This window comes from Diceros bicornis, chromosome 15 (assembly GCF_020826845.1).
Source record: "Diceros bicornis minor isolate mBicDic1 chromosome 15, mDicBic1.mat.cur, whole genome shotgun sequence".
NCBI classification, from domain to species: Eukaryota; Metazoa; Chordata; class Mammalia; order Perissodactyla; family Rhinocerotidae; genus Diceros; species Diceros bicornis.
The window spans coordinates 22,983,677-23,006,919 of record NC_080754.1 but is presented as its reverse complement, the minus strand read 5'-3'; the positions used below and the strand labels follow the sequence as shown (position 1 = coordinate 23,006,919).

Here is a 23,243-nt window from a genome sequence, read left to right as displayed (position 1 = left end):
CTGGAACCGCGAAAGGGAGACCTAAGGAAGGTTTACTGTATTCAGTAATTACCTTACACAGCAATGCTGGGGCTCTTCCTATTCCTTTGCTAAACTCTGAATGATAATGTAAGAGTGCCACCTACTGTAAAAGCTTCTAGCAGCTAGCCCTGGGGAAACTCATTCTAGTTTTATCACTAATTTGCCATACAATACAGGGCAGATGACCTAATAGAGAAACCAAATATAGAGTTGAAAATTCTGCCAGTTAATGATCAACATTATGTTATTACTCAGTGGTCAATTGGGCCTTCTGGGCCTGGAAACCGACTTCGCCTTCGGCTTCTTCTGTCTTGTTGATTTACAGTTGTTTCTCTGCAGAGCCTCGCAGTACCCACTCTCCTTCCCACCCACTCTCTCCACTCACAGACCGGTCCAACTTATCTGACCCAAGCCCCCTCTCCCGAAGATTAAAAGGGTTTTTTCTTCCACCCATCTAACTGCTCCCCTCCTTACCTACCAACAGAAAGTGTGGTCTATGTTCTAAAGGCATCGGCATCACCGAGGGGTTGGTCAGAAATGCAGAATCTGTGGCCCAACCCCAGACCTACTGCATTAGAATCTGCATTTTAACAGGAGCTCCAGTTTGAGAAGCTGCAAGAGAGGATCTCTACCTCTGTCTCCAGAGTGGAAGAGAGAAGCTAATGACTGGAAAAATTTGTTTCCATCCATCCCTCCCCAAACCCTTTTTCCTCACCCTGGGGTGGAAATCACTCTGAAGCCCATTCTAAGTGGAACTGAAAGTATTTCACAATTTACACTCCATAGTTCCTCACGAACTCCTGGCTTCCATGACATCATTCAGAGCTACTGATCCCTTCTCTGACACTATGGGGAAGATGCAGCTCAAGATCTGTTTTCCCTAAGTGGCTTCAGCCTCCCCTGTTACGACTGCAGACCTTAGGCCACCCAGCTACTAGACTCACTGGGACTTCATTGGTGCGTAAGCACTGAGATGCTCTCCTTTCCCCAGTACTTGGGTAATAGAAATGGTTCGGGTATAGTTAAAACTGGTTACTATGATGATATCAGGAGCTAGGCACTCAAGAATCCGTCTAGACACCTCCCTAATAAGCTGGAGGAGTTTGTTTCAAAAAATATGTGAGGACTTTCTCAGCAATAAACTGTTTGAATGTCATGCAAAAACTATAGTCTTCTAAACTTGTGAGGTCTCTGACTGTACCTGGGACTTCAGTCTTCCCCAGCAACTACCCCAAGTGCATGTCTCATACGCAGTCATGTGCTGTATAACGTTTTGGTCAACAACGGACTGCATATATGACAGTGGTCCTGTAAGTTTAGTACCATATGGCCTAGGTGTGTAGTAGGCTACACCATCTAGGTTTGTATATGTATGCTCTATGATGTTCTCACAACAATGAAATCACCTAACGGTGCAGTTCTCAGAACATATCTCCATTGTTAAGCGAAGCATGACTGTATTCAAAGATCATCTCTTCCTCATGTTACTATGCTTATCTGTACTCATGAATTTTCCTTCTTTTACTAAACTTCCTCCAAAGCTTTACTAGGCCCTCTGGAAACCTCATTCCATTGTGACAAACTCTTCTAAGTCTTCAACCTTTTAATCAAATGTTCCCCCCAAGGTTGTGCTTTCATTGAGATCTGGCCCTACCCAAAGGATGCCACTTGTCCCCAGCCACTGCTTGTTTTATCACACTTCTTGGGGACTTTGAGCCATACCCCTTCCCTCTTGAGGTGTCTCCCTCTCTCATTGCTGTTAGCTACTAATCATGTGTCACTATTTCTTTGCTCACTGAAGATTTTGGCATTAGATGCAAGGTCTTTCTTTCCAACCAATTATTACTATCAATTTGGGAGACTTCAGCATGGATGAGCTCACCAACAACCTTGCGTCAAAGTTCTTTGTTCTTTTCCACTTCAAAGATCTTCATCCACAGGCTATTTCAGCAGCCCCTCTCCCATGACATAACCTCGAACTTTATCACCAAGAACAGCTCTGCCCCTAGAATCTTAAACCTCAATGTACCTATCTCTGTCCACAAGATATCTTCCTCCAAAGATTTTCTCATTACTTTACCTACATCTGTTCTTCAATCTCATCAAGACCTCAACTCTATCCATTCTAGACTCTATAGTGCAGTACTTTCCAAAAGAATACTCTGCAATGATGGAAATGTTCTATATATGTGCTGACTAATACGGTACTCACCAGTCCCTATTGAGCACTTGATATTTAGCTAGTGTGACTGAGAAATGGAATTTTTAATCTTACTTAATTTTAATTTAAATAGCCACAAGTGACTAGTGGTCATCTTATTGTTAGCACAGCGACAGTATATTTTTTCAATCATTCTCTTGCCAGCAACTTCAATGAACTTGCCCCTCTGTGCAGAATTCATCCCAAGAACACTCTACTTTTGATTTACATATCTGTTCTTACAATGAATGTTTGAGCACTCCTGGAGGAAATTATTCAGTTCTTCAGACTGGTGACATTACAAATCAGTATCTCCTGTGCCATTTAACTTGGTCTCTAGGCTGCTGGCTCTGCTTGCCACCCTCTCCCTTCCTCACAGCAGTTACTCCAGGAGTACCCTCTCCTACTGCTTTTAGTTTTTCTTTCTCTTATAGTCAAACTCCCTGAAAGAGTAAGCAGGAATTGCTGCCTCCACCCCTAGCCTCCGTCCCCCACCTCTCTGCCAAAACTTTCTTGGGCAAACATTGTCAGTGGCTTCCCACCATTGCCAAACGCAGAGCTCTTTTCAGATCTCATCTTATTTGACCACTCTGTTGAATGTCACACACTTGGCCATATCTCCTGCTTGAAACTCTATTCTTTCCGTACCTCTGACCTCCTGGTCAGTTTTCTCTGATCGCTCCTTAAACGGTGATTACCTTGAGTGCCTGCTCTTGACCCTCTTCTCATTTTCCACACTCTCTCTGGTTTTTCTCCTCTATCCTCATGGATTCAACTGCCAAGTATAAGCTAATAATTCACAGATGCTTATCTCCAGCCAATAACTTTCAGTACAATTTTAGATATCCATATGCAACTGCCTGCTGGATACCGCTATTTAGATAACAACAGATACTCTCTTCCTCCCCTTCAAAACTTCCTGTCCTCTATCTCAGTGAGGGTTCCCCCACTTGCTGCTGTCAGTAGACATTTGAATCATGTGTGGAAAACACCCAAGAGAGGGTCGGCATGGGTGTGGCTGAGGAGATCTAGAACTACTACAGCCAGAACTGAATTCTAATATGGTAAGAGAAGGGTAAGGAGACAGTATGGAGCAATGAAAAGGGGCAATCAGAGAAAAAGAACTTTGTATTATCCAGATATCTTTGGGACATTATCTTTTAGGTTATGACAAAGGTTCTTTGCTTGATCAAAATTTAGTCAGGCTCCTGACCCTCTCCTAGGCCCATCTGTGCACTTCCTTGTAAAATCCAATTTCAGCAAGAACCCGGCTAAGTTAGTTTAACCAGAATCCCCCACTCTCGCCACCTGATCACCCTCAAATATCTGACTGGGTTCCTCATCCTCCACCATCCCCCAGGTGATGTCTGATCACCCTGGCCTATCTTAAGAATCTTGTTAGGTCAGTTTAGCCAGAATCCCTCTTACTCCTAATGTTTCCTCTTAGTAATTTTCCATCCACTGACCTCCCACCCCGCTCCCTGACTATAAATTCACACTTGCCTGTGCCCTATTTGGAGTTAAGCCCAATCTCTCTCTCTCACTGTAAAATCCCTTTTCCTATCTTAATAGCATCCCGCCCCTTGAATAAAGTCTTCCTTACTGTACTTTAACAAGTGTCATTGAATATTTTTTTCTTTAACGGTTACTAAAGAGAGATTCTGTTATACGGCAGGGATGGTTCTCCAGTTTTCATGGCCTAGATGATATTTCTGTTAAGACTAACATTGCTTTGATTTCATGCTTACCATGTATTCTATTATGTGTATATATAGTTATGAATATTTATATATTATATATATCTTTTTTATAAAATATATAACATATACTATATGTTGTATGAAATATGATCTATTAAAATATATGAAACATCCTATAATGTAAAATGTAAATGTAAAATGTAAAACACATCATTATATGTTAAAAAATCCAGCTTCTTTGAAGAACAAGCCATCAGACTACACCACCCCCGACCCCTCACTGTGCTGTTATCCATCTTCCTCCTAGGCGCCCCCTTATTCACTGAAGATCTGAGTACCTGGCTTGCTGCTGCCATCTTCTCCATCACTGCCCCTGTCTAGGTGATTTCAGCCTCATGCACACGGTGTCCAGCTTCTCACTTTCATGTCCTCCTCCTCTCCAGTGATCTTGTCATCCGCTCTACCCCAGCCATCTCCTCCCTGGACCAGATCCCAGACCAGCCTGTCACCATTGCACCTCCTGAAAACTCTCAATATCAAGCATGACACCTTGTGACTACCACCCCTTGTCTTTTCATTTCATTCCTTCTCCTACCACCACTCCATCAATCCTTCCACTCACTGGGATATGTCATGAATTGGAACATGTCTCACTATATCTGCAGCTACTACCCCAGGCCAAGCTCCATTGCCTCTTGATTGGCTAAGTGCAATCGTCTCCTAACTGATCTCTTACTTCCATCCTTGCCCTCAAGTCTAGTTCCTCAAGCCCAAAGATCCTTAAAAATATATCTCAGATGACATAATTCTCCTGTTCAAAAGTCTCTGATGACTTCCCACCACACTGAAAATTATATCCAAATCCTTTCCTTTCACATGAGAACTATATCCAAAATCCTTCCCAAGGCCTACAAGGTCTCATGTAGTCAGGTCCCTGGTACTTTTCAGACCTCTTTCCCTCATTTACTCTGCCCCAGCCAAATTGGCTTCCTTGCCGTTCCTCCAAAAGGCCAGGCACACTCTGTCTCAAGGCCTTTTCTCATATTGATCCCTCTGCCTGGAAGGCTCTTCCTCCAGACAGTCTCACTGTTATTTCTTTACTTCCTATAGGTCTCTCATCAAATGCTACCTCCCAGGGAGATTTCTCTGACTATCCTATTGAAGATAGCATCCTTATCACTCTCTATTCCTTATGCTGACTTATTTTTTATTGTAGTACTTATCATGACCTGGCATGATATGGTATGTTTGGTTATTGTCTATCTCTCCTGAGGAATCTGGCTCCTGCTTAAAAACTTATGTGTGATTTTTCAGGCCTGACCCTAGGCAATTACAAAGGCTTTACCTGGCAGGCTTCGTGGGGAAAAGCTGCCCTCCCCACACCAGACTTAGTGCACAGCCCGTACATGGCAGTCTTTGAGGGGAGTTGCAGTCAAGGACTCAAGTCCGCCTGGCAGGTCATGCTCTTTCACACAGTTACATTAGTAGCATAGGTGCCTTCATTCGTATGTTTCTTTATTTGAGGTCTTGGGAAGAGGTTTTCTTCGGTGCCTCTGCTGAAGACTCCTTACGCTGGGGAGGAGGGAGAACCTTGAAGACACTTTTCCCCATGCTGACTCAGTATTGCTACTCCTAGTCCTTCCCCTTCATCCTTCTCCTCTACTCCCACCCCTTCCCCTTCATCCTTCTCCTTTACTCCTACCCCAGGGTCCATAAAACTGTTGGAGACTTTTGTTCAGGGCCCCCGCAACAGTGAGAATACCCCCATGTCTGCACTGATCCACCCGACCCTTCACTGGTGTGCCTCACAGAGAAAGAAAGAATAAGAATCTAGAAGAGATTAAGAGTCATGAAGAGTTAGTCTGAGAAGCTCTAGTAGTTTCTAGAAGAAGAGACTGGAGTAAATGGTAGATAAACAATCTTTGAAGGATAAGGGTTGTGAATATACAAAATTGAGAAAGCCAGGAGCCCTCAGATCAAAAATGCATTCTAAGTACAAAGCAAGATAAATAAAAATAAATCCACACCCAGAAATATTGTGGTGAAGCTGCTAAACATAAAGCATAAAACTTTTTTTCAAACTTACAAAGAAGAATTATCAAATTGATTCTTTTCATTCTTTAAAAAAGGCAGAAAGAATACCTACAAAACACTGACAATGAGTTTGAAAGCTCCTTAGCAACCATAAATCAGAGAAGACAATGAAGCAATAACTTCTAAATGAATAAGACACAAGAAAGAAAAATAAAGCAAATTATAACATTTTGATTCAATGGACTAATACAATTTCAAAAATTATAAAAATGAAAAGCATTTAGAAATTTTAGAAAATATATATGAAATGATATTAATAAAACTCTTTCAGAGATTTGCATACATATTGTGATCACAACTATAAATCACTATTTTTACTCTCTTGTCTGTTACTTTGTAGTAAGGACAAGAAAAGTGATTTTTAAATAGTAGAGGGAGTTGAATACTTTTCAATAGAGACATCTGTAGGAAGAAGGAATGAAAGAAAGTGAAAATGAAACCAAGAATGGGTAAATACTCTCAGAGGGCGTTAAAAGTGTTCTTGTAATTTTGAGGTCCTGGAACCTGGCCCTGTGGCCCGGCAATGTAAGAAGGGTCAGCTCTGTGGAACAGATCAGCAATAGAGGTAAAAATCTTGGCTATAAAGGAAGGGCTACAAGTGTTTCTGTTTACATAAATCTCAACAGTATTGAGGGGGCCAAAATCCCCAGTTGCATACTCTGAAAATGGTATTAAGATCTCCTCTCACAAAGGAAAAATAAGCCAGTCTCTCAAACCCTTGCTTCTTCCCAGAGGAATCTGTCTGCCATTGGAACCTGTCTATTCCCTACCAATTTCACTCTTTCTCCCAAACAATCCTACACTTATCCTATTCAGTGACTGTCTTTCACTAAATGAACTTGTCTGACACCCCATTCTCTCTGAAACCTACTAAACACTGTACTAAAATGATCAACTACTTTGGGGGAAAGATATTCCCTACTGGGTCGCATGCATGTATTTCAAAAGACTCTGAAACAGTAGCTTAACACAAAAGAGTGGCTCCAATGGGAGAGCTATTGGGCTCCATGACAATTCTTTGGGAATTGGGGAATTAGGTCTGAATCATAACCTCCAGGTGGTGATTTTCATGACTGCTCTCAACAGCAGCAGGACATGGGAATCAAAGTAACCATAGAAACATAATCCCCATGCAACCATCCACACGGGAACCTGCAAAAATCTGGGGGGAAACAATGGACCTTTCCATAGGATGTGGAATGCGGGTTTGAGCCAATTTTATGTAAATCTTGAAGTGGAGAAAGATGCCCAACTACACTCCAGGTATATTAATTGAACCAGAGGTATTGTTCAAGAGAAATGGGAAGCACTAGGACCCAGAGAACCTCTAGACAATAAGAGAGCAACCACCAAAAGTCAAACTAGAAAGAAACTTCCTTGTGATGTGTGAACTACTGATTTTCCACATACCACTCTGGCTCCAGCTTTCAAGTGTTGCAGACGTGCTGAGGTACCCACAAACAGAGCTTGACAGTTAGAAGTGCCTCTGCAAGTGGCACTTAGAAATTCCTTTAGCTTTATAAATACAAAGTACAAATTGTAATCTAATTCTGCAAGGTCACGGCTGCCCCTTGCCCTTTTCAATCTTAAACTCTCATCCAATTTTCACCTCAAGGACAGAGGCAGCATCTATAATGTCTAATTTCCACATCTAGGGGAGGACACAGAAGACATGGGGAGAAAAGGCAAAACAGAATTATTTCCCTGTACTGTTCTATCTTTGCCATCAAATAAATTATTCAGCCCTGCATTTTTGCTGTGGATTATCTGGGCCAACTCATCTCCTTTCTCTTTTTGGATGCCTGCCCATGGCCAGGTCACTGCTCACCAGCCCAATAAGCAGAGATGTGTCCTGAGAAAAAAGACAGATAGAAATTCAGATTGATTCTTTTCCATCTTTAAAACAGAATGGAATCTGTTTTGTTGTTCTTCTTGTTGTTTTTAATCGTGTGTGAAGTATTGGCAATTTTATCTTCTAATCAGGTGTCACCATTTTCCTATCGCACTTGAAATTTGTACTGCCAAAAATCTAATCACTTGTTCTCTCACCACCGTAAAACTTAAACGGTTACCATTTGGGGGAGTTAAGGTTTCTCTTTAAGGTTTCAATATTGATAACTCTTCTCTCAGAAGCTAAGAATTGTCCAAGCAGTTTCAAAGGCATGGCAAGGGCAAAAGTGACAGCTGGACTCAGTTTTGATAGGGTTTCTCAGCTTTATTCTCACTTTCAGGGTGCAGAGTCGGAAAGTTTCGGGGAAAATGGTATCTCAGTTCAGGCTTTTCTGAAAATTTGTTCTCAGGCAATTTTTCTTCCCTCTCTCCCAAGTGTTAAGAGCTGGGCTGGTCACTGTGATCAGAAGGGCCAGGGCCCAAGCTTTAGGGACAGCTGAGGTGTTGGCTGCAGGGAGGTGGAAGGTGAAGCTGATAGAGAGCTTGTGTACTTGGCTGAAGCACAAGCCACATTATACACCAAAGTTGTTTGGTTCCCTGAGGAACAAATCCTACCATTTATGAATTGTTCACTAGCAAGAGTTAGGAGAAGCAGCATAATGTCAAGGTTAAGTGAATAGATGCTAAATCTACACTGCTGGATGTGAATCCAAGCTCTGCCACTTATTGGCTATGTTGATTCTTCAAATTACTTAACCTCTCTGGTCTTTCGTTTCCACATCTGTAAACGGGGGAACCATAACAAGACCTAAAGCAGAGAGCTATTGTGACATTTAAATGAGCTGATATTTATAAAATGCTTATAACAGTGCCTGGCACAAGGTAAGCGCTACATCTATGTATTTGCCAAATAAATAAAATAAGAAGTGGGATGGGAAGGGGTTCCGGCTGGATAATGTTCTCTAGAGCCTTGTCTTACCCCATTTCTCCCTTGCTCTTGCTCACACAAACCTTCCGCCTCCCCAAGAGCTAACGTAGCAGGTCACAGGCCCTAGGAGGTAGAAGCTGCTGTTGTGACCTAAGTCAGTGAGGTGATCAGTTAACACCTCTACAGACCTCACAGTCATGGACTCAACAAGCTCCTTGGTGCTAAGCAGAAAACAGAAATCACAAAAGGCCTGTCCTGGCTGGTATCAATCTGAGGGATCATCTCTCCCTAGAACCCTGACCCACAGCAGGCACAAGGACAGTCGCCAAGCGCCTGGTCTGTGGTGATCTGGTGGAGGTGAGCCCTTGGCCAGCCTGGCTAGTCGGGGGCAGCCTGCGTGCTACTGCAGTCAAACTGCAGACTCAGCTCCCCCTCCCTCTCTGCCCCAAACCATGTGTGGGATGGCTTCCCTCTCAGCGCTGAGGGAAGGGAAAATGAGCAGCAGGAAGGGGTGGGACAGGTGAAACTAAAGACACTCAGTCACAGGATGTGCGGCAGGAACCTCGGCCAGCCCGTTTACAGATGAAGAAACTGAAACTCAGAGATGAGCAGCAAACAGGGAAGATCCGAGTTTTGTGAGGCCTGACACTGCAAAAATGTCTTTGGGGTAGGGGGAGGGGCTCTTTCAGGAAAAAAAAAATACAGAATTCAAATGCAAAATGCCCACATTTTGCCTACAATGCCACCCAACTGGAGGAGAATGTGAAGATAGAAAACTCGCAGTGGAAAGAGACAGTGGTCTTAATTTATTGTGGTTAAAATATCTTGCTTACTGAAATTTTACCAAAGTGTAAGACCTGTGCCCACACTGCTAGGGCTCTTCATGGAGTCTTGGGGGAGCTTTTGAAAGATCTTGTGCAAGTGAGAAACTCTGAAGCTCAGTTTCATTAGCTTCATGGTAAATCGGCTGATGCAACTAGCGGAACGTCACTGAAGTAGGTAGTAGGAGGGCTGGGTTTCTTGATCCTCCTGGTAAGCGGTGGCGACTGTGATCTATGGGTGTGGGCTGATGAGGAAGGCAGTGGCGGGGGCGGGGGGGAGGGTGAGGGGAGAAGGTAGGGAACGTGGAACCTGATTCTCCTTAATGGAAGGAAACTTTTAGAAGCCCATGAGCTGTTTCCTAAAAGCCTGAGAATGCCAGAAATGGGGACAGAGAAGATCAGAAGGGAGTATGTGTGGAGCAAAAGAGTTAAGCCTCAGGGTGTCAGAGCAGGAACTTTCCCCTGGTTCCCCAGGTGCCGCTGGACAGGCCCCCCTACCCTACTTTGTGCAGCCAGTACCGTGGGTGCAAGATGGCAGAGGAGGAGGATGCACAGAGGGGCAGGGCTCCATCCCAGGCTGGGCCTGCCATCAGCAGAGATACCTGCTCTCAATCAGGATGCTTCCTTCTTCTCCAGGAAAGTCTTTTTTGCATATGGTATTGTGCAACGCTGGATAGAAAGTGAGTAACACCCACCATGTCTCCGGCTGGGGCTTGCAGTGGTCAGACTCATCGAGAGACAGTGGAAGGATTCTAGGACTTTACAAAGCCAAAAGGTTCTTACCAGAAAGCAGGAAGGCCATCACAAAGAGAGTGTTACTCAGTCCCATAGTGCTAGAGTTAAAAAAGAAAAGATAAAACTTGATTAGAAAATGAAACCGAAAACCAAAACATGACAAGTGGAGTTTGGGATTCACTTAGGTCCATGGGAGTGGCAGAGGCAGTGCTATGGGTTCATGAGAGCTGGTCCCTTTTCCTCCTTCTTCCACAGGTACCCCTATTTCCCAGCCTCCCCAGTAGTTAGGTGGGCCATGTGATTGGGTTCCAGCTAATGGAATTGTGGGCAGGAAAGATGGCTGTTACTTCCAGACCTGCTGCTAAAGCCTCCTCTCTCTTTCCTCCCTCCCCTGCCTCCTTGGACTCAGAGGATCCAGAGGAAGAGTCCAAGGGCCAAGAGGATGGCAAAGTCTCACTATGGAAGGAAGCTGGCTTTCTGAACCAATTACTAAAACAGCTCTCTCCACCCCACAGTGATCCATATTGGACTGTGACATGAGCAAAAAGTAAACTTTTATTGTGTTAAGCTAATGAAATTTGGGGGATAGTTTATGGCAGTAGCTAGCATTACTTATCTTGACCAGTGCAATGGGTATAACGGGCAAATGGAGAGTATTTATGTTTAGAAATCAACTTTCCTTTGGTTTCCCTGTGGTTCTCAAACTTTAATATGCACCAGAAGCATCTGGGAGAGCATGTTAAAGCAGTTTCCTGGGCCTTGTCCACAGAGACTGTGACTTAGTAGCTGGGTGAAACCCATGTCCTACAAACTCACAGGTGAGGATGATGCTGCTGGTTTCAAGACCCCACTTTGAGAACCACTCAGAGTATTCACTTAAACTCCATGACCGAGCCATGGAAAATGACAGGCGTTGCTTCATAACCTCTGTCCTCTCTTTCCCCCTCTCCCTCCCTCCCTCTTTCTTCACTCACCCACTTACCCCAACTTAGACCAAAACGGCTGTAGAGTGGCTTACAGGGAAGCATAGAATAAGGAAAGATGACTAACACTGGAAACAGGTGAAAAGCAAACCAAACGCAGGAATATAAAATGGAGCCAAGTACAAGGCCAATGCTAAATGCTTACCATAGAAAATCCGCCCACCCTGCGTGGTGTAGGTCACAGGTTTGGCTTGTAGCTTTTTGTTGTTGTTGTTGTCGAGGGATATTTGCCCTGAACTAACATCTGCTGCCAATCTTCCTCTTTTTTTCTCTTTTGTTTGAGGAAGATTTGCCCTGAGCTAACATCTATGCCAATCTTCCTCTATTTTGTATGTGGGCCGCCCCCACAGCATGGCCACTGATGTGTGGTATAGGTCAGTGCCCAGGAACCAGGCCCAGGTCGCCAAAGCAGAGCACGCCGAACTTAACCACTAGGCCATGGGGCCAGCCCAGCTTGTAGCTTTTTAACAGCCAAAGTGAAAAGGAAAACCTAACTCGTGAATTAATTTACAGATCTGTCCATCAGATAAACACAAACCAATGCTCAGGAGAATATGCACAACTATTCCAGACAAATAGCAGAAATTTCTTCCTTGGGGGTCGTTTGTCTAGAAGCCATCCCCGATCCCTTTGGGCTATGCTAGACACCCTTCCTCTCTGCTCCCATAGCACCCAACACAAGGCTTTGGGCTAAAAGTATCTGCTATATTTCTTCCCTTCTAGACTATAACCTCTCTTTTATCAATTAAAATTTTTTGAATAGATCATGCCTGCCCATGGTTCTAAATTTAAAAGGTAAAGATGATGAATAGTGGAAAGCAAATCTCTCTCCCAACCCTGTCCCCTAGCTGTCTAGCTTTCCCCCATAGACATAACTGGAGTGACCACTGTTACCTGTTAACAGTTTCTTGCCTTTACTCGCAGTTATTTTAGGCAAAACAAAATGAAAGCATAGACTCATATTCTTTTTTTCATTTTATTTTTTAAAGACAAATGGTGGTATACAATGCACAGTTCTGCTCACCCACCACTACCTTGGAGGTTGTTCTGTATCAGCACACACTGAGTATTCTCATTCTAATAGTTGCACATTATTCTGTTGTACTCTATTGGATGGCAATAATTTATTTTACCAGTCCCTATAAATGGACATTTAGGTTGTTTCCAATTTTTTGCTGCAATGAAAAACCTTGATCATATGCCAAATCACATATGTGAGAGTGAGCTATCTTTCTAGAAGTAGAAAAGCTTGACCAAAGTGTCAAAGGGTAATTGCAATTTTAATCTTCACAGATATTGAAAATTTGTTCTCCCCTAAGATTATCTGTTTATGCTTCAACTAATGAAACATGAGCGTGCTTATTTTCATGTAGCTTTGCCAACATACTATGTTTGCTAACTTGTGATCTTTACCAATAGGGAAGGTCAAAATGTCATCTCATTGTAATTTTTGAAAATTCTTTTTTGTTGTGGTAAAATACACATGACATAAAATTTACCATCTTACTCATATTTTAAGTGTACAGTGGTATTAAATACATTCACATTGTTGTGCAACCACCACCACCATCCATCTCCGGAATTCTTTTCATCTTGCAAAACTGAAACTCTATATCCATTAAACATAATTCCCCATTCTTCTTTCCCCCTACCCCCTGGAAACCACCATTCCACCTTCTGTCTCCATGAATTTGACTACTCTAGGTACCTCATATAAGTGGAATCACACAGTCTTTGTCCTTCTGTAATTGGCTTATTTCATTTAGCATAATATATTCAAGGTTCCCCCGTGTTGTAGCACTTGTGTCAGAATTTCCTTTCTTTTTAAGGCTGAATAATAGTCCACTGTATGGATATGCCACATCGTGTTTATCCATTTATCTGTTTATAAACACTTGAATTGTTTCCACCTTTTGGCTATTGTGAATAAAGCTATGAACATGAATGTACAAATATCTCTTCAAGACCCTACTTTCATTTCTTTGGGGTATATATTTAGAAGTGGAATTATTGAATCATATGGTAATTCTATTTTTAATTTTTTGAGGAACTGCCGTACTGTTTCCACAGCAGCTGCACTATTTTACATTCCCATTAAAAGTGCATAAGAGTTCCAATTTCTCCACATTCTTCTCAACACCTGTCATTTTCTGTTTTTTTTTTTCTATAGAATCCATGCTAATGGGTGTGAGGTGATTCTCACTGTAATTTTAAAATAAATTTCTCTTATTATGAGTAAAAGCATCTTTTCAAATGTATAAGAGATAATATTTCCTGTTCCATGTATTGTCTGTACATTTCTTCTGCCTACTTTTAATTTGGGTCTTTGGCCTTTTTCTTAGTTTTCATATTGATTTGTAGGACCTCTTTTATATTTTAAAAATCAGTGCTAATTAGTAACTAATTAGAAAATTAGTGCTTTGTGACAATGAATTGCAAATGTATTCAGTTGCTGACGCACAGAGTAGGTGTTCAATATATGAACCTCATTCTTGCTCTTGATTGCTCTCTCCCCCCCCTCAGTGATTTCAATAGGTTTCAGAGCTTGAACGTTATCTGTTGGGCCAAAGCTGACACCACTCAATGGTAGAGCCTGGGAAGAGAGTTCTCTATTTGATTCCTGTGCACTTGCTCCTACTAAATCACCACTAGCATCCTATTTATCATTGAATCTGAGGACTGGAACACTTGGAGTCTGAATTCCACCTAATATAGGAACCTCCCATTGTTTGCAAACCAAAAATCAGTATGCTTGACCTAACCAAAGATCTTTTTTTTTCCTGGAGTGATGTGTCGAACAGGGACACAAAATCAAATTATATTTTGTTATAAACTTAACAAATCACCTTTAATTCAAACATTACATGAAATCAGTATGGCCCTGGGAAATCTTGGACAAATGGTCCCTGTAATTCACGCAGTAGGAAGGAGCACTGGGTATGACAAGGAAGTCAACACCATTTTTGACTTCTCTATGGAAACTCTCTCTTCCTCTGAGTGAGAAGCTGCCTCTCCTTAACTTCCTCTCATTGATACTGGTGTTGTTCTCCAGAACTACCCAGAGTAAGCATAACACACTTCTGCCAAAGCCCTTCAAGGATGTGGGGACAGCGATCAGGTCCCTCCTCAAAACCATGGCCCAGCGGTGACAGTCCTTCTCGAACAACTTCACTAACATTTATTTGGAGACTGTATACTGTCCTGGACAACACTTGGGACACAGCTTGTCAGACACCCTAATAAAATATGTGTTAAAATACTTGAGTTTGACACGATCCTCTTTTATAAAGTATCAATGCCCATGTGAAGAATTTCTCTCAACTCCAGGCATGGTGTGTGTGTGTGAGGGTGGGGGGTTGGGTTAGGAAGCCAGTTTCTTCAATGTCGTTGGCTCTGAAGAAGAGCAGAAATGTCACAGCTTCCTCAGGAGTGCACTCTCAACCGCATCCACAAGTCACTGCTTTCTCCAGAGGGCCTGAGAAGTAGAAGCTCTTGCTCTTGGAGGGAGAGAGCAAAAAGGGGAATGGGAGAGGAAAGAACCTAAGAATTTACAGGGGGGATTCTCTGAGAGAAGATTTCTGTGAGCCGTGAGCAAAATAAGGCCTGTTGGTGGGTGAACTGGTCAAAAATCGAAAACGGGTAGCCTCCATGTAGCTGGAGGTTCACTTCAGAAACCAAAGAAGAGCACCCACCGTACATCCCTTTCTCTTACTTTATATGCCTGGCCCATCACTGAATGTTCCTGAGGGTCAGCTGGATGACTAATTATACTATTATTCCTCACAACAAGGTGGGATTATTGGCCCCCATGTTACACAGGAAGAAAGGGAGTCTCAGAGAGGTTAAGGAACTTGCCCTGGGCACCAGGCTAGTAAATGAGATTTAAACCCACACAGCCTCACTGTGTTCCTTTTAACACTGGTGTGGTTCCTTTAAAAGTTCCAGCCAGTTCCAGCTGTGCTTTGGGAGCAAGTGGAAAGGATGCCGATTCTACCCATTCTCCGGGTAACAGGGGAGCAGCACATCCCCGGGGCCGGGTGTGATGGTGGCTCCTGGAATCAAAATGCCACACTCAAGGAAAGAAGCTGGGCTAGGGGTGGGAGGGGCCAGAAATGTCCCTTTGTATCAGGGGAGTTCCTGTCCTGAGCTTCCATTCATTCACAAATATTGCTTGAGCACCCATTATGTGCCAGGCAGAGAATACTCCTCTCTACTTCAACCCTGGACAGGTAATCAGTCTCCTTACTGTGTTTCAGCTAAGCCTCTCCTGGAAGAGCTCTGGGGAAATACTATGAATATTTGGGCAGAAAAAGGAGGGGATAAAGAAGGTATCCTTTGCATCTCAGGTCTGAAGGAGCATGTGGGATCTAGTTCAGACATAAGGCAGGATGAAGGGATGTGGGGGGGGGGGTGGACAGAAATGGAGTAGGACAGGGAGTACAGATATGATGACACAGGAAGTGAGAGAAAGATTCCAAGGCAGAAGCTGGGGAGCAACAAAAAAAATGTTTCCTATTTCACAACTTTGTCTAGAATATTAGTGGGGGTCAGGGTAGCAGGCAAAATGCTGATAAGTTTGCTGTTGCCTAAGGAAGGCTGTTCATTGAGACCATCTCTCAGGCAAACATTTACTGAATTTACTCAGTGTCAGGTCTGTTCCAGAGGTTGTGGGGGAATATAAAAATGTGTAGGCTTTGGCCCCTCATCCAGTACTGAAAAGAAAGCTCGAGTGTCCACAGATAACTACAATTCAAGCTTCAGGACCAGTGTGGAAGAAGGCAATGCTTATCTGCTCCTGGCACATGCAAGAGTCTTTGCTCCAAACAAAGCAGGGGACACCACAACCTCCGTGGAGGGAGGACTAGGCCGGCCTCAGCCCAGTGCTCAGAGCCTGGCCTTTTGCCTTCTTCCAGTTCATACTGTGACTGGACAAGCCAGGCTTGCTGGACTGGCACTGTCAGCTGGGTGAGAGGACAGTAAAGTCCAGGAGGAACGCAACCTGCCCACGGCCGTGGCTTGCCTCTGTGTGACATGCTGCAGGAATTACTTCTCAGAGCACCAGAGCCTGAAGCTATTGTTATCTTTGAGGTACTGAGAGGAATAGGCTTATTTCCTTTTTTATAAAGTTTCTGAACTGCAAAATGAGAAGACTGCTGAAAATTGAATGTATCTGAATTTGGTTTTTTTTTGGTGAGGAAGACCAGCCCTGAGCTAACATCTGTTGCCAATCCTCCTCTTTTTGCTGAGGAAGACCAGCCCTGAGCTAACATCCGTGCCCATCTTCCTCCACTTTATATGTGGGATGCCGCCACAGCACGGCTTGATAAGCAGTGTGCAAGTCCACGGCTGGGATCCAAACCTGCAAACACTGGGCCGCTGAGGCAGAGAGCGGGAACTTAACCACTGCACTACTGGGCCGACCCCTGTATCTGAATTTCAACACGGCTTCTGACGGGGTGTCTCAGGATATGCTTGAGAACAATATGGAGAAATGTAGGATCGACATTAGTACAGTCACTTGGCTAAAAAGCTGTGCCCTGATGTCATTCATTCATTCAACAAATATTTATTGAGCCAGGCATGGTGCTAGATGCTGGGAATATAATGACGAGCAAAACCAGAAACAGCTCCTCTTCACATGGTTGATTACAGATTACAGTTTAGTAGAGGAGCAAGATAATGATCAAACAACCACACAAATAAATGTAAAATTCTAATGATGACACGCGCTACAAAGGGGAAGTTCATGGTACTCTGAGATCGTATAACAAGACCAGTCTAAATTGAGATTTGAAGAACGATGTGGCAGATTAAAGATGGACACGTATTCTTTGCTACTCTTCCCATGAAGAGGTGGAAACTAATCTTATCTCCTTGAATCTGGGCTGGCCTTAGAGACTTGTTTGACCAATAGAATGCAGTAGAAGGGATGTTGGGACTTCTGGGGTTAGATCATAAGAAGCCTTGGAGCTTCTGTCTTTCTTAGAATACTCTTCCTGGGGCTCTGAGCTACCATGTCAGATGTCTCACTACCCTGAGACCACCATGCTGGAGAGGCCAAGTGCAGGTGTTTGGATCAATAGTTCCAACTGAGCCCAGCCCTCCAGCTATCTCTGCCAAGCCACCAGACATGTAAATAAAATCTTAGGTCCTCTAGATCAGCGATCAGCAAACTGCAGCCTGCAAACCAAATCTGGCCACCACCTATTTCTACAAATAAAGTTTTGTAAAAACTTTACGCAGCCATACCCATTTATTTAATTATTGTCTAGGGCTGCTTTTGCACTACAGTGGTAGAGTTGAATAGCTGTGACAAAGACCGTATGGCTTGCAAAGCAGAAAATATTTTCTATCTGGCCTTTTATGGAAAAAAATACCAACCCTTGCTCTCGATAAGCAAAGTCCAGTAGAAATATAATGCAAGCCACAAATGTAACTTGAAAATTTCTAGTAGCCACGTTTAAAAAATCAAAAAGAAATGGGTGAAATTAATTTTAATAATGTATTTTATTTAATACAATATATCTAAACTATTGTAATTTCAACATGTAATAAATATAAAAATTATTAATAGATATTTTACATTCTTTTTTCTGTACTAAATCTTCAAAATTGTGTGGGTATTTTATACTTACAGCACATCTTACTAAGACGAGCTACATTTGAAGTGATCAGTAGCCACGTGTGGCTGGTGGCTACTGACTTGGACAGCGCAGCTCTAGACTAGCACATTCATGAGCTTAATATCAGCAAGTGACCTCAATTGACACCATGAGGAACAGAAAAATCACTCAGAAGCCTGCCCACATTTCTGACCCACAACATTGTGAGAGAGAGTAAAATATTCATTGTTAAACTGCTAAGTTTGGAAGCAATTTGTTATGCACAATAGGTAAACAGAACAGACTGAATAGGTGCTAAGTAGTGAAGGGTTGGGGGTGGCTTGGAAAGATTCTAGGCAAAGGAAACAGCAGGTGCAAAGGCACTGAGGCAGGAGGACACATGAGAGAAGATCGATGTGGCTAAAATGAACACAGAGGTAGAAGACATGGCTGGAGAGGTCAGCAGGGGCCAGACCAGGTTTATTTTATGGGTCAGTTAAGGATTTTGGTCTTTATTCTGAAAGCATGTGAACCACTGAAGAAATTAAAACAGAGGAGTGACATAATCAGGTTTGCATTTTGAAAAGATGACTGGCTACTGTGTAGCAAATGGATAGTAGGGAAGACAGAACAGATGCCAGAAGACCTATCAGTTGGCTACTGCAGATGTTTAAGTGAAAGAAGATGGCCATTTGGTCTAGGGTGGTAGTGGCAGAAATAGAAAGAAGTGAATAGGTTTAAGCAATATTTAGGATTATAATCGACAGGATATGGTGATGGATTAAACATGGAGGATGAGGACAAAGTACTGATTGATTGATTCATTGATTCATTCATTCCACAACTGTGTGCCAGGAATCATTCTTATTTAATGGACCAATACCACATTGGATGCTACAGGTCTCTTTTACTTTTTCACTTTCACATGTTTAGTAAAACTATGAATGAAAGCACAGAAATCATACTTCTGCTTTCAAATGTGCAGATGACACACAAAAGAGCCAGGTAGCGATTAAGCTGGTCAGCTGAGTTAATAGTCATAAAGCCTGAAAAGAGATCTGATAGCAGCTTGATGATTCTCATGAGGATAAGTGTAAAGATCTGTACTTAAGTTTTAAAATAACAACTGAGAAGTGGAATAAGTAGACAATAGAGAAATAGCTTATCCATAGTAAATGTAACAATCACATTTAGTGTGGCATGGCTGTCTACAAACTAATTCAATCTTAGTGTAGACTTTGGTTCCTATACTCTGTGCTAATCAGACCACATCACTTGTGGTATCACGTTCAGTGAGGTCGGTTATACTTGAATGACACTGACAAATTAGAGTTTATCAAGAGAATGAGCAGCATAATTCACTAGGGAGTAGTGAAAGTATGTCAAATGAGGAACAGTTAGAAGGACTGGGGGTAATGAACTTGGAGAAGAGAAGCCTGCAAGTACATGATGGCCATCTGCAAATATTTCAAGGCCCTCCCACGGGATAACACATGCACTGCTGAAGGGCAAACAGTTCCAATAATTGGAAGCTAAAGGGAGCCAGGTTTCGGCTTCAGATAATGAAGAAGTTTGAAAAGAGTGCTACAACCAAGGCCTAGACTTTCTTGTGAGGTAATGAGCTCCTCATCACCAGAACTGCTCAAGTAAAAGTGGGGTGATAATGCAGAGGAGACATTTTAGGAGGCATTCTTCAATTGGGTGGGTGGTTGAACTCCGTAACTTTTAAGTTTACCTTTAAGATTCTCATTACATTTCCAGGAAGGAGGAAAAAGAAAAAAGAAGGTCTGCACACATCACCTTTCCCTGGCCCCCACCCAGAGTCCATTCCTCTCATTTTTAGCATAATGTAGGGTATGGCACATTTAGAGGATCCCCCTGAATGTGCAGGTTCTGCTGAGCTGACTACAAGTGGTCCAGGGCTTCAGAAGAGATGGAGAACAGCAAGCAATCCTGTAGCCCAGAAGGGTAGGGTGAAGGTGGTGATACTTGAACTGGGCCTTAAAATCAGGTCAAACTTGGTTTCAGAACTGTACCCTGGTGACAGGAACAAAGTGAGCTAGGCATGTTAGTGGTTGTAGGAGAGAGTCTATTTCTGTTAGAGCACATGAAGCTTTCACCCAGTATGGGCTCCAAATAAGCCCACTCCTTCTGACGCTCCCAGGCCTGAGGGTTGTCAGCCTAGGCCACTGCATTGCTTAACGGAATCTTTCTCAGAGAACTGCTGTCTTCCTTTCACATTAGCAATTGTTGATGTTCTAGAACTCAACGTGGTGGCCATCTGCCCCTGTCCTCGAAGGCTTTGCAAGCTTCCAACAATTCCTACCATGACAGTCCTTCAAACAGATTCCTAAAGAGGTACAACCCTGCACCCTAGGCATCCAGTTAATGTGTCTTAAAGAACTACTGCCTCCCAATGAACCACTTTTAAATGTTTGATTGAGTTTAACTGGATAAATATTTCAGCCATATTCTTGATACCCACATTTGTGCACCCACAAGTACAAGAACAGGGGCATAACCATGTGTTCAGGGCTTCTTATTGGTATAATATTCTTTGGCAACTTTCTGAACCATAATCAAATGTAATAGTTTGTGAGCACACATGGAAGGGGAATGACCATGACCTTTTTATAGGAGAATAAGAAAAGCTAAGTGGACTAGAAGAGAGGTTGACTTCCGACAAATAATGGGAAATTAGTTCCTGTAAGTAGAATTGGATAGTTTAACGGGGACTGGAAAACCAGAGAAGGAGTTTATTTTTGATTTGATAGAAAATTGGGAGTTTAAGATTAATAGTTTTGAGCAGAAAAATTATATAATGAAGGTTTAAAGACAATAAGCCTGTCAATGGCCCGAGGAAGGAGGTGAGGGCTGGTATCAGAGTGATCAAGAAAGCCAGTATTAAAGACTCATAGACCTGAGATGAAGAGGCTGAACCAGCATGGGGACAGTGGGCATGACAAGAGAGAGATGAGCATGAATGACGCCTTGATGAAAACATGAACCCTTCCTGGTGTCTGGTGGACACAGGAGATGACTGGCTACGGATCCGTGTCACCCGTCCTGAGCTCTGCCTTCCTTGAGCTCCCCCGTCAGCCACTCCTCCTTCCTAGCTCAGGCTGGATCATATATCTGACTTCGTTTTTCCAATCTCTTCTTGGAGCAAATCGCCCTGGGCCGCATTTGTGGAGAGTTTTCTTACTTGACACTGCCTTCCTTTCATTAGCTGTCCTTTCCCTCACCCATTTGTGAGCATGGTGTGTCCACACAGGTAGGAAGGGAGCAGCGTCAGAGATGCATAGGTACAAAGAAGCAATGTCTATGAAGATTCATAAGGAGCAGAAGGATGCTTTTATTCACTCCCCGATATTGTAGGTAACTAAAGTATTAAAATTAAGAGCCCATTCTCCTCACTCGCCCAAAGAAGGAGTGTAGCATGGCAATAGCGTTGAGCTTTTCCGATCTCACACAGCAAGCTTGTGTAAAAGACAGATGCCCAGTTCTCCTAGTCACACGTACAATCAGACCTTTCTGAGTCAAGGAGCACCACTTTTTCAAATTATCAATGGTTTTGGAAACCATTTTTTCCTTTTTGCCAAAAAGTGCCCATGGGTAAGCATCATGCAAGGTTTTACAGGTATCTCTCTCTCAGCCTGTGCACACCACTCAAGGTCTCTGCCTGCCATGAATAAGACCCACAGAACTCACTAAAAGGCAGCCATGCCAATCCTGACCCCCTAAGGGAGCCCTTTCCTGTTCTCAGAACTAGAGTCATGGTCAAAGAGAAAGCCAATGTTTCAAGGGCACAATTTGAGGGACGTCCCCCTCTCCCCATTCCGCATACCAGCCCTATTGGGATTCCCAAATTACTCATTCCTTGGGTTAAGGCATTTTTGAAAGCCCCTGTTAAAATGCAAATGCTAGCTGGAAGGGAGAAATGTTTTTTGTCTTTAGCCATTAAGAGTTAAGTTCAAGTTAATTTATCTAAATAGGAAATGGAACTCAGAATGGAATCATACTCATGAAAGGAAGGAGAAGAACAGGGACCGGGAACTTTCCCATCTTGACGTGGAGATAGAAAGTGCTGAAGACACACATCTTCCTCTACACATATTCAAAATGGAGTCTACTTCCCAAACCTCTGCCTGAGTGTACTCCCATGTACAGTTCAGAAACAAGTCTGTGTATCAGATGAGAGACAAGGATAAGTGTCCATAAAGGGTTGTGTGCCCAGCCTATGACCCTTTCCTTCCTTCCTGCCCCCCAAATGCTCTTATCTGCGTGACCATGAAAGGTGAATTGTCAACACTTGCCTGGCCTCTGGATAACTACCCAGGAACCACCTGCCCACCCTCCTTGCTTGTTTGAGACATGTTTTGCTCTAGTTGTCTCTCTTCACAGCCTCAACATGCTAGACCAGAGACCCTTAAACTCAATTCCCACCTCTATCTGATTTTTTTTTATTTTTATTTTTTTGAGGAAGATCAGCCCTGTGCTAACATCTGCTGCCAGTCTTCCTCTTTCTTCTCTTTTCTCGCCAAAGCCCCAGTACATAGTTATGTATCATAGTTGTAGAGTTGTAGCTCTTCTATATGGGACACCGCCTCTGCATGGCTTGATGAGCAGTGAGTAGGTCTGTGCCCAGGATCTGAACCGGCAAACCCCAGGCCGCCAAGGCAGAACGCACAAACCTAACCGCTATGCCACCGGGCGGCCCCTCTATCTGACTTTTGAAACATGACATTTTAACCTTCATTTTCTCCTAAAGAATATGGCTTGGCTCATCTTTTTGCCTTTCATGTTCTTTCTTCTCCTACCCTAGCCTAACTCTGTAAAATCCAATCCTCACCTCCACCAGCAAAGAACATCTGATAGCCAGGGATATTAGAATAACCAAAATATCAAGCTTGAAGACATAGTTATTAAACAGCGAGCATAAGCACAAAGAACCATTTCCTTCCCTTCAAAGCACTGTTGCCATACAGTCATTTTTAGTGTGACTAGTTAATACTGTTTTCCAGTATTAACTATTTTCCAGTATTAACTAGGCTAGAAGCTCCAAGAGTACAGGGACCACGTATTTTATGCTCCCTGTTAAAAACCCAGTACCTAGGACATAGTAAGCACTCAGTAAATATATTTAGAACACGTGAATGAGCAGAGATTTATAACAGCTTCATTCTACACAGGATAGCTCACGTAAATAGCATTATTTGCAGCAGCAAGCAGAAGACATAATATAGAACTGTGGACTTATGCACATAAG

General features: G+C 43.0%; 1 protein-coding gene across 4 annotated transcripts in view; it reads right to left on the bottom strand.

Moving 5' to 3' along the window:
- Nucleotides 1–23,243, bottom strand: part of CD86 (CD86 molecule) — a 64,111-nt gene that overhangs the window by 18,379 nt on the left and 22,489 nt on the right. For 3 of the 4 annotated variants that reach the window (XM_058555897.1, XM_058555898.1, XM_058555896.1), the window contains exon 2: nt 10,438–10,487. In XM_058555897.1, coding sequence (XP_058411880.1) covers nt 10,438–10,487 — 50 coding nt within the window. Of the gene's footprint in view, nt 1–10,437; nt 10,488–11,517; nt 11,584–23,243 lie in introns of those variants that run through there. The other variant, XM_058555899.1, reaches the window with a different exon arrangement.